Source organism: Rattus norvegicus, chromosome 8 (assembly GCF_036323735.1).
Source record: "Rattus norvegicus strain BN/NHsdMcwi chromosome 8, GRCr8, whole genome shotgun sequence".
In the NCBI taxonomy this organism is placed as follows: Eukaryota; Metazoa; Chordata; class Mammalia; order Rodentia; family Muridae; genus Rattus; species Rattus norvegicus.
In genome coordinates, this window is record NC_086026.1 from 116672583 (window position 1) to 116687923 (window position 15341).

At 37.9% G+C, this 15341-nt stretch overlaps 1 protein-coding gene across 15 annotated transcripts in view; it reads right to left on the reverse strand.

Moving 5' to 3' along the window:
• Window positions 1-15341, reverse strand: part of Dock3 (dedicator of cyto-kinesis 3) — a 351061-nt gene that overhangs the window by 241425 nt on the left and 94295 nt on the right. For 14 of the 15 annotated variants that reach the window (XM_006243867.5, XM_006243865.5, XM_039081583.2 and 11 more), the window contains one exon: window positions 2231-2327. In XM_006243867.5, coding sequence (XP_006243929.1) covers window positions 2231-2327 — 97 coding nt within the window. Of the gene's footprint in view, window positions 1-2230; window positions 2328-8949; window positions 9175-10741; window positions 10791-15341 lie in introns of those variants that run through there. The other variant, XM_063265622.1, reaches the window with a different exon arrangement.

A 15341-nucleotide genomic window follows, 5' to 3' on the forward strand; every position in this document is an offset into this window, starting at 1 on the left:
TGATAAGGTCTGATCCAATTAATAGGCTATCCATTGATGGATTCATGAAGTAGAGGGCAGGAAAGACTGAAGAAGTCAGTCAATGGAAGAGCACTTTGGATGACTTATCTTGTTTTGGCACCTTCCAATCTGCTTCTTTTTGCCTGCAATCTGCCATTTTCTTCCACTCTATTCTTTCTATGTGGAGGCACTGTTATGCTCAGGCGCAGATGCAATAAAGCAAAGAGGACCATGAACTGAAAATGCTAAAACACAACCCAGGATAAATCTTCCTTTTAAAAATCTTTCTTCCTTGCCTAATGATTTGTGCACTAAGGCATGTGCACTCATGGAATGTTACAGTGTAAATATCCTGATTCCTCCTCTTGTTTTTACAATTCATCCCCAGTAAGGGCTTTGTGTCCTAGCTCTATGCCAGAGTGTTTCCTGGACACACTAAAACTATGATGAGTCTGCTCTATTTAGAGGTCAATGTCCTTGTTTTCCTTATGCACAGTTGGGCCACACTCTCACAAAGACTTGATGGAATCGGTCTTAGTAATTTGCTATTTTTGTTGAATAGGAGTAGTGTATCATTGAGGTTATTCTGTGCATTTCCCTGTTGCTAATACTGTTCAATATCTTTTCATGTGTTCTTTTCAGCTATTGTGAAGTGTCTGCTCATACCCATCTCCTTTTTATTTTTATATGTTTGTGTTTTGTAGTTTTCTAGTCTTTAAACTGCTATTCCTGTGATTTTTTTTTTAAGGTAGTAAACCAAAATATGTAGGCCTTCTCCTAGCTTTTGAAGATAGAGAATAAACTGGAGAGTCTGAGACTAAGAAGGAAATTCCAAGTTTATTTTAAACCTGAGTTGAGTATATTGGTGGCTAGACTCTTGAGGATTGGTTTCTCTGATGATTTGTTTTAAACTTTCCTCAGTATTCAAAGTTAAAGATATGCCAGACAAATTTTTCCAATGCTTTTCCACGAGAATAAGGTACATTTTCCTAAACTGAAATCAAGGAGCATGTCACCCCTCAAGATCCAGCTTGAGGAATCACCAGGTCAGCCCTTCTCCCTGACAGACTCAGACTCTGTCCTTTTCACTAGGTGAGTTTATTATAGCAGACCTTGGCTACCAGAAATCAGGAGGGAGCCTCCAGGGAAATCCCCAGCTCTCTGACTCATGAATTACTAGAATCCTGCTCTCTTGTACTTTTCTGGGTGGTGGTGTGTTGGTAAATGTTTAACAACCAGAACTTCGGAAAGGAAGGAGGAAGGCAGAAAGTGAAAAACAAATGTAGCATATCAGGTCTGTGGTGTTTACTAGTGGCCTCTGTGGAAATATTAATACCTTGGTCAATGTCGCCTCATTGAACACAGGCAAAAAAATGTATACTGTCACACCAGTACACAGTATGTTTTCCATGTGGGGAGACCACATGTCAATAATGCTAAGAGCCCAAGTAGTATGGTCATTAAAAAAGCAAGGAGGAAAAACTGTAGGATTTTTATTATTTTCATTTATATAAAAAATCATTCAGCTATAAAAAAAAATCTTTCTTCCTTTCTTTCTTTGCCTCATCACAGAGATGACAATAACTAACACAGTTTCTAATAACTTTTCAATGATCTGCCAGAGTAACAGTGTTATGTAGTATATGTTCTTTTAATGAAGTAGTTGCAAGAAACCATTAATTGGTTGACCTAAGCCATTATTAAGATGATAAACAATAGTTTGGTCCCCAGCTCCAAAAAAAAGAAAAAAGAAAAGAAAAAAAAGATGATAAACAATAAAGTTAATGAATTCTCAATTTTTTATATTCATTCAGTAGACACCTGTTTATAAAAGCATATATAGATAATACAACTTATAAGACAGCTAAGATTCCTAGTTATGGAACTTACATTTTAGCCATCAGGTCAGAGTGAAGGTGCCATATGTATGTATGTATGTATGTATGTATGTATGTATGTATGTATGTGTGTGTGTGTGTGTATATATATATATGTGTGTGTATATATATATGTGTATATACATATATACATATACATATATATATATATAAAAGTGTTCTCTTTGGGTTCAAAATATTCAATGATTTCAATTATCCCAATGATAGTCAGAGCATTCATTTAAAAATTGACAATATTTTAAATTTTCAAACTCAAGGATCGGCACCAAGGCAGACTTTCTTTTGGTAAAACAGAACTTTACTGTTCTATTAAATTGTAATGAACTACTTACCACATATAGTTGTTTCCACAGACTGGCCCATTCTTGTAGAGTTGCTGTAACTTCAGTCACAATAGAATCTTCCAGTGGAACCACGGTTTCATACTGCCTAGAACCAAAATCATAGTAGCCATATTATGTTTGATAAAATCTTAGATGCCACCTGCTCTAATTTTCAATGCTCTAAACTCAAACATTAAAATCATGAAAATATAAAGAGAAATACAGCTAACTGTTCAACTTTGTACAGTGAAAGTATAAAATGGTTTAGCTGGGATAAATTAATGTAAAAATATTTGGGTTTGTTTTCCTAAAAGCAATTTCCTATTGCTTTTAGAAGGGCTACCTAGAAAACATTGTTTTTTTTAATTTTGCTATTTTTTAGCATGTTCTTAAAATATTCTTTTCTCTAAAAAAAAGTAACATTGTAAAGCTTGCCTCGATAAATTTTTAGAATCACTTATACCTTTACCTTTTTCTGTAATGCAATGTAGCTCATATGCTAGACTAAAAAGATCTGAATGGATTCATATTCCCCAGTACACTGTTTGGTGATGGTATTCTTCTCCTGAAGTCAGGTAAGTAAGACTGGATTTGGTGACTTTACATTCAAATGGGAAGACAGAAATGGAAAGCTTCAAGGAACACACACAAATGCTAAAATGACACAAATGAAGTAATAAAATAATATGCTAATAACCAATATCAAGGAAATGAAGATTTATAAGTTTCATTTAAAAATCAAAATGATTATGTTAAGGAATTTTAATTAACTACAATAGGAAACAAGAGCTGACCAGCAGGGCTTGCTGTTGTGAGGGTAACTTCCCATCAGATTTACATCCTGCTAAAGATGTTTCCTGCTATACCTAAGGGACCACAGAGATTATATGAACCCAATTAATGGCTGTGCCAAGCTATACTACTAATGAATTAAGCTCAAAACCACAGGATATATTTAGCTGCCATTTGAACAAATGATCTTAATAGAGATTAGGTCCCAAACAGGCTTCTGCAGGGAATGTACCTCAACAATACTGTGTTCATTCAGTACTTTCAGAGAAGACCTAAATAAGTCAAGCATCAAGTGTGCTTACTAATTCTATAAAGATATATTTAGGTAATAAAAAGAGTCTCTTTTATTTCTGACTTTAATAAAAAACTGAACCAGGAAGGAAGGAAGGAAGGAAGGAAGGAAGGAAGGAAGGAAGGAAGGAAGGAAGGAAGGAAACAAGCAGGTCAATGAAGTAAGGGAGAGGACCATAAACACACGAGAAACTCAGGGACCGAAAGTGTTGGCTCAGCCATAAAGGGCTTGGTTATCCATGGTCATTAAAAAAATGTAACTAAGTTCTACATGATATACAAAAAGAGATGGAGAAAAAGTAAAGAATACCATTAATTATTAAATTAAGAAACCCCTCAGTCCAGAGACCTAATGGCTACATAGTTATTAAAATTGACAGCAATACCTTATAAACTTCAACTTTGCTGAAGGATTTTAGTATTCTTTTTCTAACCACACACAAATAATTTAAGTAATAGGCATATTAATTATACACATTAATTAAACTATAAGAAAAGTCATAGATTTCATACTAAAGAATTAGTAAAAACAAAACAAAAACAAACAGACAAAAAAAGAATCCAATACTCCTTCATGATAAAAAGATTGGGAGAGGTCAGGGTCATAAGGCCTATACTTAAACACAATAAAGGTGGTCGGTATACAGAAATCCAATAGCCAACATCAAATCAAACCAAGAGGAACTTAAAAACAATTCAACTGAAAGCAGGGACAAGACAAGGCTGTCTGCCCACTCTCTCCCTATCTATTCAATATAGTACTTGAAGTTTTACCTAGAGACCCATGCTATTACAGAGAACCCAACCCTGACATGTTCTTAAAGACAGGAACCTAGCATAACTGTCCTCTGAGAGGCTTCACCCAGCAGCTGATGGAAACCCATGCAAAGTCTCTCAGCCAAACATCAGGTGGAGATAGGGGGAATCTCATGGAAGAGGGAGAAGGATTGGAGGGGCCAGAGAGGTCAAGAACACCCTAGAAAAACTACAGAATCAACTAACCTGGACTCATAGGGGTTCACTGAGACTGAATCACAAACCAAAGAGCATGTATGTGATGGACCCAGGTCCTCTCACATATGTAAGAGATGTGCAGCTTGGTCTGCACACAGGACCAATAACAATTACAGCAGGGGCTATCTCTATCTCTGACTCTGTTGCCTGCCTTTCGACCCATTTCCTCTAACTGGGCTGCCTTGTTTAAGCTCCATAGAACAAAAAGGCCCAAGTCTTACTGCAATTTGAAATACAAAAGGTGGCTGATATCCAAGAGAAGCCTCTCCTGGTCTGGAGGGGGAGGGGATGGGGGAGGTGGGACTGGGATAAGAGGAGGGAAGGGAAGCTGCAAGTGTTATGTAAGGTAAATTAATAAATTAATAAAAAAATTAAAAACAAACAAGTATGAAAAAACTTTTCTACACTATTACATGTTATAAAAAGAGACATGAAAATATTGAGAAAGGCATGTTAAACAAGATTTATACAAGGAACATCATGGTACTAATACATGTGATATGACAGACTACGTTGTCAATGAAAAGGTTGAGAGATTTAAACTTGACACTACAGAAAAAGAAAGACATGTTAGTAAAAGTAATACAGAAATGACACAAGATAAATAAGAGAATGTCACTTCTTTGGAACATCTTGGTTTTTAGCTACAATGATCATCAGCATTTGTGGGAGACTTATTTTTTCCTATTTTAAAGTTCCAAAATTTCTAAAATACTGTAATATATACAAATGTCAACTTACATTAATGTTTATATCCCTTAAGCTATAATATGTAATCAATATATTTAAGATTCAGAAATAGTATAATATGTAAACCATTATTATATAAACCAAGTAGAATGATATATAACACTAAAAAAATTCTCAAAATACACCAAATTATTAAACTAAATCCAAAGGAACCCCAGGTTTAACAGTTTTTTTTGAGTTCATGAGAAATGAAAATGTGGCAATGAGAATCTATAAGCAGAAGGGGAAGGAAGGGCCCTTCAAAGAGAATGCCCAGAGATCAAGGAAAGCATAAGAAGCTTTGGACAGCTTCCAAAAAAAGAAATGAAGAGAAACAAAGAAGAAAAGGCCTGTTTTGTTTTGGCACAGGTCCCACACTATATTCCAGGATACACTAGAACACATGTAGCCTAAGTTGGCCTCAAAGAACTGCTATGCCCTTCTTCTTTAACCTCCTGAGTGTTGGGATTATAAACATGAGCCATCTCCTGTCACACAGACCATCCCTGACCCTCTGGTTTTCTTTGGTCCTGAAGCAGGACTCTGGGGCTCTGGGACTTATGGTTTTGCTTTAACAAATGGAAGTGAGTAGCAAACCAAGAAGAAATACAGGAAAGCAAATTCACAGGTGGCCACAGATGAGGAAATCACAGGTCCAAAAGGTCTATGTAATTTTATGCCTCACTGCATCAGAAAATGCATGAAGTTGGCAGACACCAAGCAAAATGAGCTGCAGGGGACAGATGAGCTTTCTTGAGATGGCAGTTCTTTGGGGCAATTTTTCTGCAGATCAATATAAAGATGAACTTTCAAAACATAATATTTTTAGATGAATTAATGATTTTACAGAATTTCTGATGTAATTTAAATAATTTTAGGAATTAGGGTAATTGATAGAAAATTTAAGGAGATGGTTTAAGCTACAACAAAGTTAGATAGAATTAAGAATAGACTGTGCCCCTTCCCTTGAAGTGAGCGCTGCATAAATTAGAAAAGGAGAAAAGTTTTCATGTGTTACAAGCACATTATTGTAGAAAGATAGGCTTGGGACAAGTTAATTAAAGAAAATGTTCATTTTAGGTTAGGTCTAAGTTCCTGGATCTCGTAATCTAGGGATGGGTCAATAAGTATCTCTGTGCACCATGAATAAACAGAGTTATAAAAAAAATGGTAAATAAATCTAAGAATAGAAAGTAAATTAGCCACTTTAGCTGAACAAGATTTAAAAACATAAGACTTAAGATAGATGATGATCTGTTTCTTGGTAAATATGAATTGTTGTCAGCCAAGCATAGGGAAAACTTGCTACTGTAGACTAGCTTGCTTAAACTCTTGTTAAACAATGACAAAAGAATTATTGCTTTGGGGTTCCAATAAACTTGTGGGAAAAAAAGCAGATAGGATATGTTTAGTTAATATGGGTTTCAAAAGAAGAACAGACATCAATAATCCTGTTCTACTTTCCTTTTGTGTAATGACTTTAAACTGTTTTTTAAAAATACATTTTTACGGTGACTGTTTTAGAGAATATATAACATGTAAATTGTTTTAGAGAGTATGTACCTTGTGGCTATGAGGTAATCTTTTTTCCTATAAAGAGAACTTTGTCTTAGGTGGTATAAAAAGGCTAAGAGACAGTTCTCCCACCACAGCAAGCCCTGGATACCCCAACACACTGAAAAAAGCAAGAATCTGATTTAAAATCACATCTCATAATGATAATAGAGGACTTTAGGAAGGACATAAATAACTGCCTTAAAGAAATACAGGAGAACACAGGTAAACAGGTAGAAACCCTTAAAGAGGAAACACAAAAGTCCCTTAAAGAATAAAAGAAAACAGAACCAAACAGGTAAAGGAATTGAACAAAACCATCCAGGATCTAAAAATGAAAATAGAAACAATAAAGAAATAACAAAGGAAGACAACAGTGGGCATAGAAAAGCAAGCAAGCATCACCAACAGAATACAAGATATAGAAAGACAATCTCAGGTGCAGAAGAAATCATAGAAAACATTGACACAACAGTCAAAGAAAATGCGAAATCAAAAAGCTCTTAACCCAAAACATCCAGGAACTCCAGGACACAATGAAAAGATCAAACCTAAGGATAAAAGATATAGGAGAGAGTGAAGATTCCCAACTAAAAGGGCCAGTAAATATCTTCAACAAAATTATCAAAGAAAACTTCTCTAACCTAAAGAAGGAGATGTCCATAAACATACAAGAAGCCTACAGAACTCCAAATAGATAGGACTAGAAAAGAAATTCTTCCTGTCACATAATAGTCAAAACAACAAATGCATAAAACAAAGAAGGAATATTAAAAGCAGTAAGGGATAAAGGTGAAGTAACATGTAGAAGAATGCAAATTGATCCATTCTCATCGCCCAGTACAAAGCACAAGTCCAAGTGGATCAAGGACCTCCACATAAAACCAGTACACTGAAACTAATAGAAGAGAAAATGGAGGAAAGCCTCATACACATGATCACAGGGAAAATTTCCTGAACAGAACACCAAAGGCTTATGCTCTAAGATCAAGAATCAACAAATGGGACCTCATAAAATTGAAAAGCTTCTACAAGAAAAAGGAATGTCAATAGGACAAAATGGCAACCAAAAGATTGGGAAAGATCTTTACCAAGTCTACATCTGATAGAGTACTAATATCCAATATACAAAGAACTCAAGAAGTTAGTCTCCAGAGAATCAATAACCCTATTAAAAATGGGAAATAGAACTAGACAGATAATTCTCAGCTAAGGAAACTCGAATGGCTGAGACACACCTAAAGAAAATGTTCAACATCTTTTATCATCAGGGAAATGCAAAATCAAAATGAACCTGAAATTCCACCTCACACCAGTCAGAATGGCTAAGATCAAAAACTCAGGTGACAGTAGATGCTGGTGAGAATGTGGAGAAAGGGGAACACTCCTCCATTGTTGGTGGGATTGCAAGCTGGTACAACCACTCTGGGAATCAGTTTGGCAGTTCCTCAGAAAAGTGGACATAGTCCTACCTGAGGACCCAGCTATACCACTCCTGAGCATATACCTGAAAGATGTTCCAACATGTAATAAGGACACATCCTCCACTATGTTCATAGCAGCCATATTTATAATAGCCAGAACCTGGAAACCACCCAGATGTCCCTCAATACAGAAATGAATACAGAAAATGTGTTACATTTACACAATGGAATACTACACAGCTATTAAGAACAATGACTTCATGAATTTCACAGGCAAATGGATGGATCTAGAAAATATCATCCTGAGTGAGGTAACTCAGTCACAAAAGAACACACAAGGCATGTACTCAATGACAAGTGGATATTAGGCAAAGAGCTTGGAATACCCAGGATACAACCCACGGACCACATGAGGCTCAAGAGGAAGGAAGACCAAAGAGTGGATACTTCTGTCCTACTTAGAAGGGGGAACAAAATAATCAAGGGAAGTTGAGGGTGGGAAGGACTTGGGAGTAAGAGAGGAGAGGGAGGTAAAAAGAGGGGCAGAGTCAGGTATGGGAGGTGATGGAGGAGATGCACAGAGGGTCAGGAAACTGAACAATGGGGGATGGGGAACTAGGAGTAGCAACCAGAAAGTCACAGATGTCAGAGAATCAAGAGCTTCCTAGGACCCCATGGGGATAACATTAGCTCAAATACCCCACAAAGGGGAGGGAGAACCTATTGAAACCATATCCAGAGGTTAGGCACGGCTCCCCAGTTGAGGGATAGGGCCACCCACCCATCTCCAAAATTTTAACCCAGAATGGTTCCTATCTAAAATAAAGACAGGGGCAAAGAGTAGAGCAGAGACTGAAGGAAGGGCCACCCAGAGACTGCCCTACTTGGGAATCCATCCCACATGCAGACACCAAACCCACTCACCATTGCTGGTGCCAAGAAGTGCTTGCTGACAGGAATCTGATACAGCTGTCTCTTGAGAGGATCTGCCAGACCCTGACAAATACAGATGTGGATGCTCAAAGCCAACCATCAGACTGTTCACAGGGACCCCAATGGAGAAGTTGGGGAAGGACAAAGATCTGAAGGGGCTTTATCTGGCATCAATTGGAAGGGAAGCCCTTGGTCCTGTGAAAGCTTGATGCGCAACTGTAGAGGAATGCAAGGGCAGTGAGGCGAGGGTGGGTGGGTGGGTAGGGGAGCACCCTCATTGAAGCAGGGTAAGGGGAGATGGGATGAGATTTAGCAGAGGGGAAACCACGAAAGGGGATAACATTTGAAATGTAAATAAATAAAATATCCAATTTAAAAAAAAACTAAGAGAGAAAAAAATGTTGCAGCCAGCTGTTGGAATTTGCTCTATCCACTGTGCATGTGTGCATGTATTTGGCTGACTGGAGCTTTCCCCCATCCATCCAATGTGTGAAGGGGTGTGTGTGTGTGTGTGTGTGTGTGTGTGTGTGTGTGTGTGTGTGTGTGTTGCTCCATCCATCCAATGTGTGAAGGGGTGTGTGTGTGTGTGTGTGTGTGTGTGTGTGTGTGTGTGTGTGTGTGTGTGTGTGTATCCATGCATGCATATGAAGTTGTTGGAGCTTGTTAGTCTAGCTTCATCCACTCAGTGTGTATGATTTTTCTTCCCCTTTTTCCTTTTCTACAATTGTCAGTTGCTATCAGTGCCAGCCCCACCTGCTGGCTACTATCAGTAGCAGCCCCCAATAACAAACTCGACGCCCCACCTCAGTTTACCCTATGGTGTCGAAGCTGGCCTTCAACAGAAAATTGTATATAGAACCACGTAAAACAGAATGGGAGAGAAAGTTTGCATTATACAAATGGCCTAAAGAGCAAATTACTAAAATGTACTACTTGACATTTAAAAAAATTCTGAAGCAGAGCTCTCTTGACTCTAATGCATTTCCTCCCATCAAAGTGTATTTTTTTTTCAGCTACAACTGTCTCTATACAACTCTTTTTATTGGATATTTTTATTTACATTTCAAATTATTCCCTTTCCCAGTTTCCCATCCATAAGCTCCCTATCCCATCCCCTCCCCCCTTCTTCTATAAGGGTGTTCCCGATCCCCAAACACTCCCCCTTCCCACCTCCCAACCCTGACATTCCCCTACAGTGGGGGTCCAGTCTTGGCAGGACCAAGGGCTTCTTCTCCCATTGGTGCTCAACAAGGCTATCCTCTGCTACATATGCCTCTGGAGCCATGGGTCAGTCCATGTGTACTTTTTGGGTAATGGTTTAGTCCCTGGGAGCTCTGGTTGGTTGGTATTGTTGTTCTTATGGGTTTGCAAACCCCTTCAGCTCCTTTAACCCATTTTCTAACTCCTCCAATGGGGACTCTGTTCTCAGTTCAATGTTTTGCTGCTAGCATTTGTCTCTGTATTTGTCATACTCTGGCTGAGCCTTTCAGGAGACAGCTATATCAGGCTCCTGCCAGCATGCACCTCTTTGCTTCATCAATAGTGTCTAGTTTTGGTGGCTGTATATACATGGGTTGGATCCCCAGGTAGGGCAGGCACTGAAAGGCCATTCCTTCAGTCTCTGCTCCAAATTTTGTCTCCATATCTTCTTCTATGAATATTTTGTTCCTCCTTTTATGAAGGACTGAAGCATCTGCATTTTGGTCATCCTTCTCCTTGAGCTTCATGTGGTCTGTGAATTGGATCTTGGGTAATTCAAGCTTTTGGGCTAATATCCACTTACCAGTGAGTGCATAACATGTGTGTTTTTCTGTGATTGGGTTACCTCACACAGGATGGTAAAACAGAAGACCTGGGAGGAAGCAAGGAGGCATGCATATATACTATTTGCTCATCCCCCCTCAATAGTCACCTTCCTAGAACATAAACTCTTCCTAGATCAGCACCCCATTGCTTAGGATTCTCATGCCATAACAGATCCAGGCTGAGAGCCCCCTCCCAAGAAAACTGTGTTAAGAAACTTATCTGCTCTGACAAGATCAGAGAGAGTATTTACAGAAGGGAAATACTGCCCTTTTCCTCCACAGGCTAGCTGAGGCTTTGAGAAAACATAGTTGAGCGGGTCCTTCAGTTTTTCCCTCTTTGTACAGGAAGAGGTAATATAATAAGCCTCACCTTGTTACTGTTTTTGCTTTCACTAAGTAGACCTTCCTGGTATCTTGAAGATAATACAGATACGACATTTCTAGTCTGTTTTAAGTAGACTTCCTATTTTGTTTTTACTAAGAATATATTCTGGTGAAGGTAATGTGTGATATGTGTCCATGGTAATTGTTTTTGTGTGTCATTCTATATCTAAAACAGCACTGAACAAGAACCTCAATCGGCTACTAGAACCCTTGAAATAACTGTCTAACAAAACCTATACTGCTCATTTTATACTTTTTAAACATATTTCAAGCTGAAATTAACATTCTTGATATGTCTAATTAAAATATATCTATATAATATATGTAAATATAAAAACTTTAGTATAATTCTTAAACTTTCAATTATAGAATAAAGGTACAGGAACCTATCTGCCTGAGTTTCTTTCTTTTAAAAAACAGGTTTTTCAATGTTCTTATTTTAGCCAATTTGGGATTACAAAACAAAATAAAACAAAACAAAACAAAACAAAAACCAACACTATCCTTTTTAAAACAAGCTGTTTCTGCCTGCTCGACCTTGTTGAATTGATTAGGACAGTGACCTAGCTCTGTCTTCTAACTTGATTGTGTACAGAGTTATACAGACAAGCCAAGAGGAAACAGATACAGAGTTGAGACAGAATTAGAAAACCTTTTTCCTGCCATTGATAAAACAAAGAAATAAAAAACATAAAAAAATAGTAAACACATTTTGCCTATGTTTCAGCTACACATTCCTGTATTTTCTTTGAAATATGTTTTTGTTTAAAAAGATATGATTTTTTAAAAATATAGAAAGAAACCTTCAAATGCAAGAAAATACAGAAGGTTATGAAATAGTTTAAATATTAATGTACTTGTTAGAGGATCAGAATTCACTGCCCAGCATCCACACTGGACAACTTACAAAATTCCAAAGGATCAAACACCCTCTTCCGGCATGCACAAGACAAATACACACACACACACACACACACACACACACACATATCACGGGGGGGGGGGTGTTGCTTTAACTTTTTAGACCTAAAAAATATATTTTTGATAAAGAAGGTTAAAGAACAAAGGAAAAGACTATAGGTCATTGTGTCCGAGAGAACATTGCTATACAATGAGTGGGAATGAGGAGATATATGACTAGACAGAAGCTGTACTGTGGCTTTCCATTAAGCAAAACTGGCTGTTAATCAGACATAGATATTAGAGAAATACAAAAAAGTAAAGACAAGGCCAGAAAGCTTGAGCACATTGCAGTTCTCAGTCAGTCACATAAGATCTGTAAACATACAACTTAAAGAAGGACAGAGCATAAATACAACTTAGTTATTCTTTAAGGCCAGGAATTACTACAGACTTGTAGTACTATCTTTTCCAGACAACAGAAAGACACTGAAAAGGAAGACAACGAACTCCAGATACTCAAAATAAATTTTCATTTATTTTACAAGTGTATGTATAGTGTAAGTACATAGCATATTTCCACATGTTTGGGGTGTCCAACAGAGGGTGGAGGCTAAAGGAGGTTGTTAAGTGTCCTGCTTTCACTCTCTGCCTTATCCTTTGAAATGGAGCCTCTCAAGAAATCTGTAGTTAGGCTGACAGCCAGCAAACCCAAACAAGCACCCCACTATCTCTCTCCACTGCAGCACAGAGTGGGGGCAGAATCACACAATCACACAGGATTTTCACTGGATACTGGGGATTTAACCTCAAGTCTTCATTCTGTTTAGCAAGCACTCTTACTCACTAGGTCAATCCTCGCATATAAACTTTTAAATTAAGCTTTTGGTGATATTTAACAACAGAAATAAAGCAGACTTGATCCAAAAGGCCCATTGTAATAAATTACAGGCTCAATTTTGTACTGTACAACTGGATACCTTAATTAAATAGGAATTGTATCTTAGACAATGATCTATGGCTAACACCTGTCCTACCTATCCATCACAATACAGGAAAATAACTGAATGACACAGCACAGTAGAAGATATGAAAAATTCAAGAGAGACATTGAGGTCTCAAACAAGGAAAGAAACAGAAATCTTGAAAATGAAAAGTTCAAAATAATAAAAACACTCAGCTAAATTTCTCTACCACTAACAAATACACACACATACAGTATGTCCTTTGTGTGTATACAATATGTGCATTTTGTGTGTGTCCACTCATACCTGTGAATGCAGGCAAGTGTATAACTTAGTACACATGTGGAGATTAGGTTGTGAAGACAACCTGGAGTGTCAGTCTTCAACTTCCCCTTCATGTTTGATACAAGTCTCTGATATTTTCTAGCTGTGTGATGACTATCTTGGTTGCTAACTCGACTATATCTTCAATCAACTAAAACCCAAGTAGCTGGGCCTGCATCTGAAAGATTTTCTTGACTGGATCATTTGAGATAGGAAGATTCATCCTAAATCTGCCAGTTTCTAGTGGCAGCTTACATAAACGGACATGGAAGGAGGAAGCTTTTAATTTTTGCTTGCTTGCCCTCACTCTTGCTGGCAAGTGCACTATCTACTTGCTCTGGTATCCTTTGCTCGGTTCAGAGTCTACTTCTTTAGGAAGTAGACAGACTTCCTAACACAGACTGAAGACCAGTAGCAGGTCTCTAGGAATTTGACAGGTCTCCACCACTAGGTCTCCAGTCTTTTGTTTGTTTAATTGATTGTTTTGTTTTTTTCTGAGATAACATTTCTATGTGTAGTTCTGGCTATCTTGGAACTTGATACAGAGACCAGGCTAGACTATATAGACCAGAAATTCTCCTACTTCTGCCTCCCAAGTGTTGGGATAAAAGACGTGCACTTAGCATCACCACCACCCAGTGAGATACCCAGTCTTGTGGACTGAACAACTACCAGATTTTTTACCTTTCCCACAAGAAATGGCATCACCTGGGCCACAGACCCACAGGCTTCCAGTGATCCTCCTGTCTCCATCTCTCATCTGCCTAAAGAGGCACTGGAATTTTATATGCTGATGCTATCTATTCAGATCTGACATGGATTCTGAGTATTTAAACTCAGGTCTTCATGTCTGTATAATCAGTATTTTTACCCACTACGTCATCTCCACAGCCTAAATATATTTCTATTCTGATAAATTTGTTACATCCTATTTATATAATTCCACAAGTTACATATAAAATAAGAAATTATAATACTCAGCAGTTTTGATACACAATGATTGCTTTTAAAAACTCCAAACAAAAACCCAACCATTTAGTAAAAAATAACGTTTCAAAAACGAAAGTTTCAACTTAAAATTGATGCATTGTAAGAGACCAGGCAAAGCTCACACAACACACCCAATAAACATTTCTGTAAACTATCAGGTTTCCCAACTATGCTCAAAGCCTACTTACTTTTCAGATGTCATCTGTGCTTTTATATATGTCTCTCCCCACCCCCATGCTCCCCTAACAAAAACCATTTATAATTCCAGAAGTGCCTCTCTGCCCTTTCTTTCCTCTATTAAAATAGTATAATGAGTTCTTAATTCTCACTGCTGCCTTGGATATTCATTTCTTCCATGATGTTCTTGGGTACATAAAATAAATCTGTATGCTTTTTCTTCTGTTAAAACACACACACACACACACACACACACACACACACACACACCTCTCAGTTGAAAGTTTCAATTAAGAAGAAAGGGTCAGGCAGGAATGGCATATGGCGTACATCTTTAATCCCAGCACTCAGGAGACAAAAGCAGGCAGATTTATGTGAGTTCCAGGCTACCTTAAGAAACCCTGTCTTGAAAAACCAAAAAGAAGGAGAAGGAGAAGGAGGAAAAGTAGGAGAAGCAGAAGCAGAAGAAGAAGCAGAAGGAGGAGGAGGAGGAGCAGGAAGAGAAGAAGAAAAGAAGAGAAGGAAGCAGGAGGAGGAGGAAGAAGAGGATAAGGAGGATAAGGAGGAGGAAGCAGAAGCAGAGGAGGAGAAGGGAAAGAAGGAAGAAGAAGAGCCCCCCATAAGTGTTTTCTTCTTCCTCCAAAGAGGGAGTGAAGCATCCTCACTAGAAAATATCATCCTGAGTGAAGTAACTCAGACCCAAAGGACATGCATAGTATGTACTCACTAATAAGTGGATATTAGCCAAAAAAGTACAGAATTCCTAGGATACAATCCACAGAACTCAAGAAAGCTAAAAAGCAAAAGGGCCCAAATGAGGATACTTCAATCCCACTTA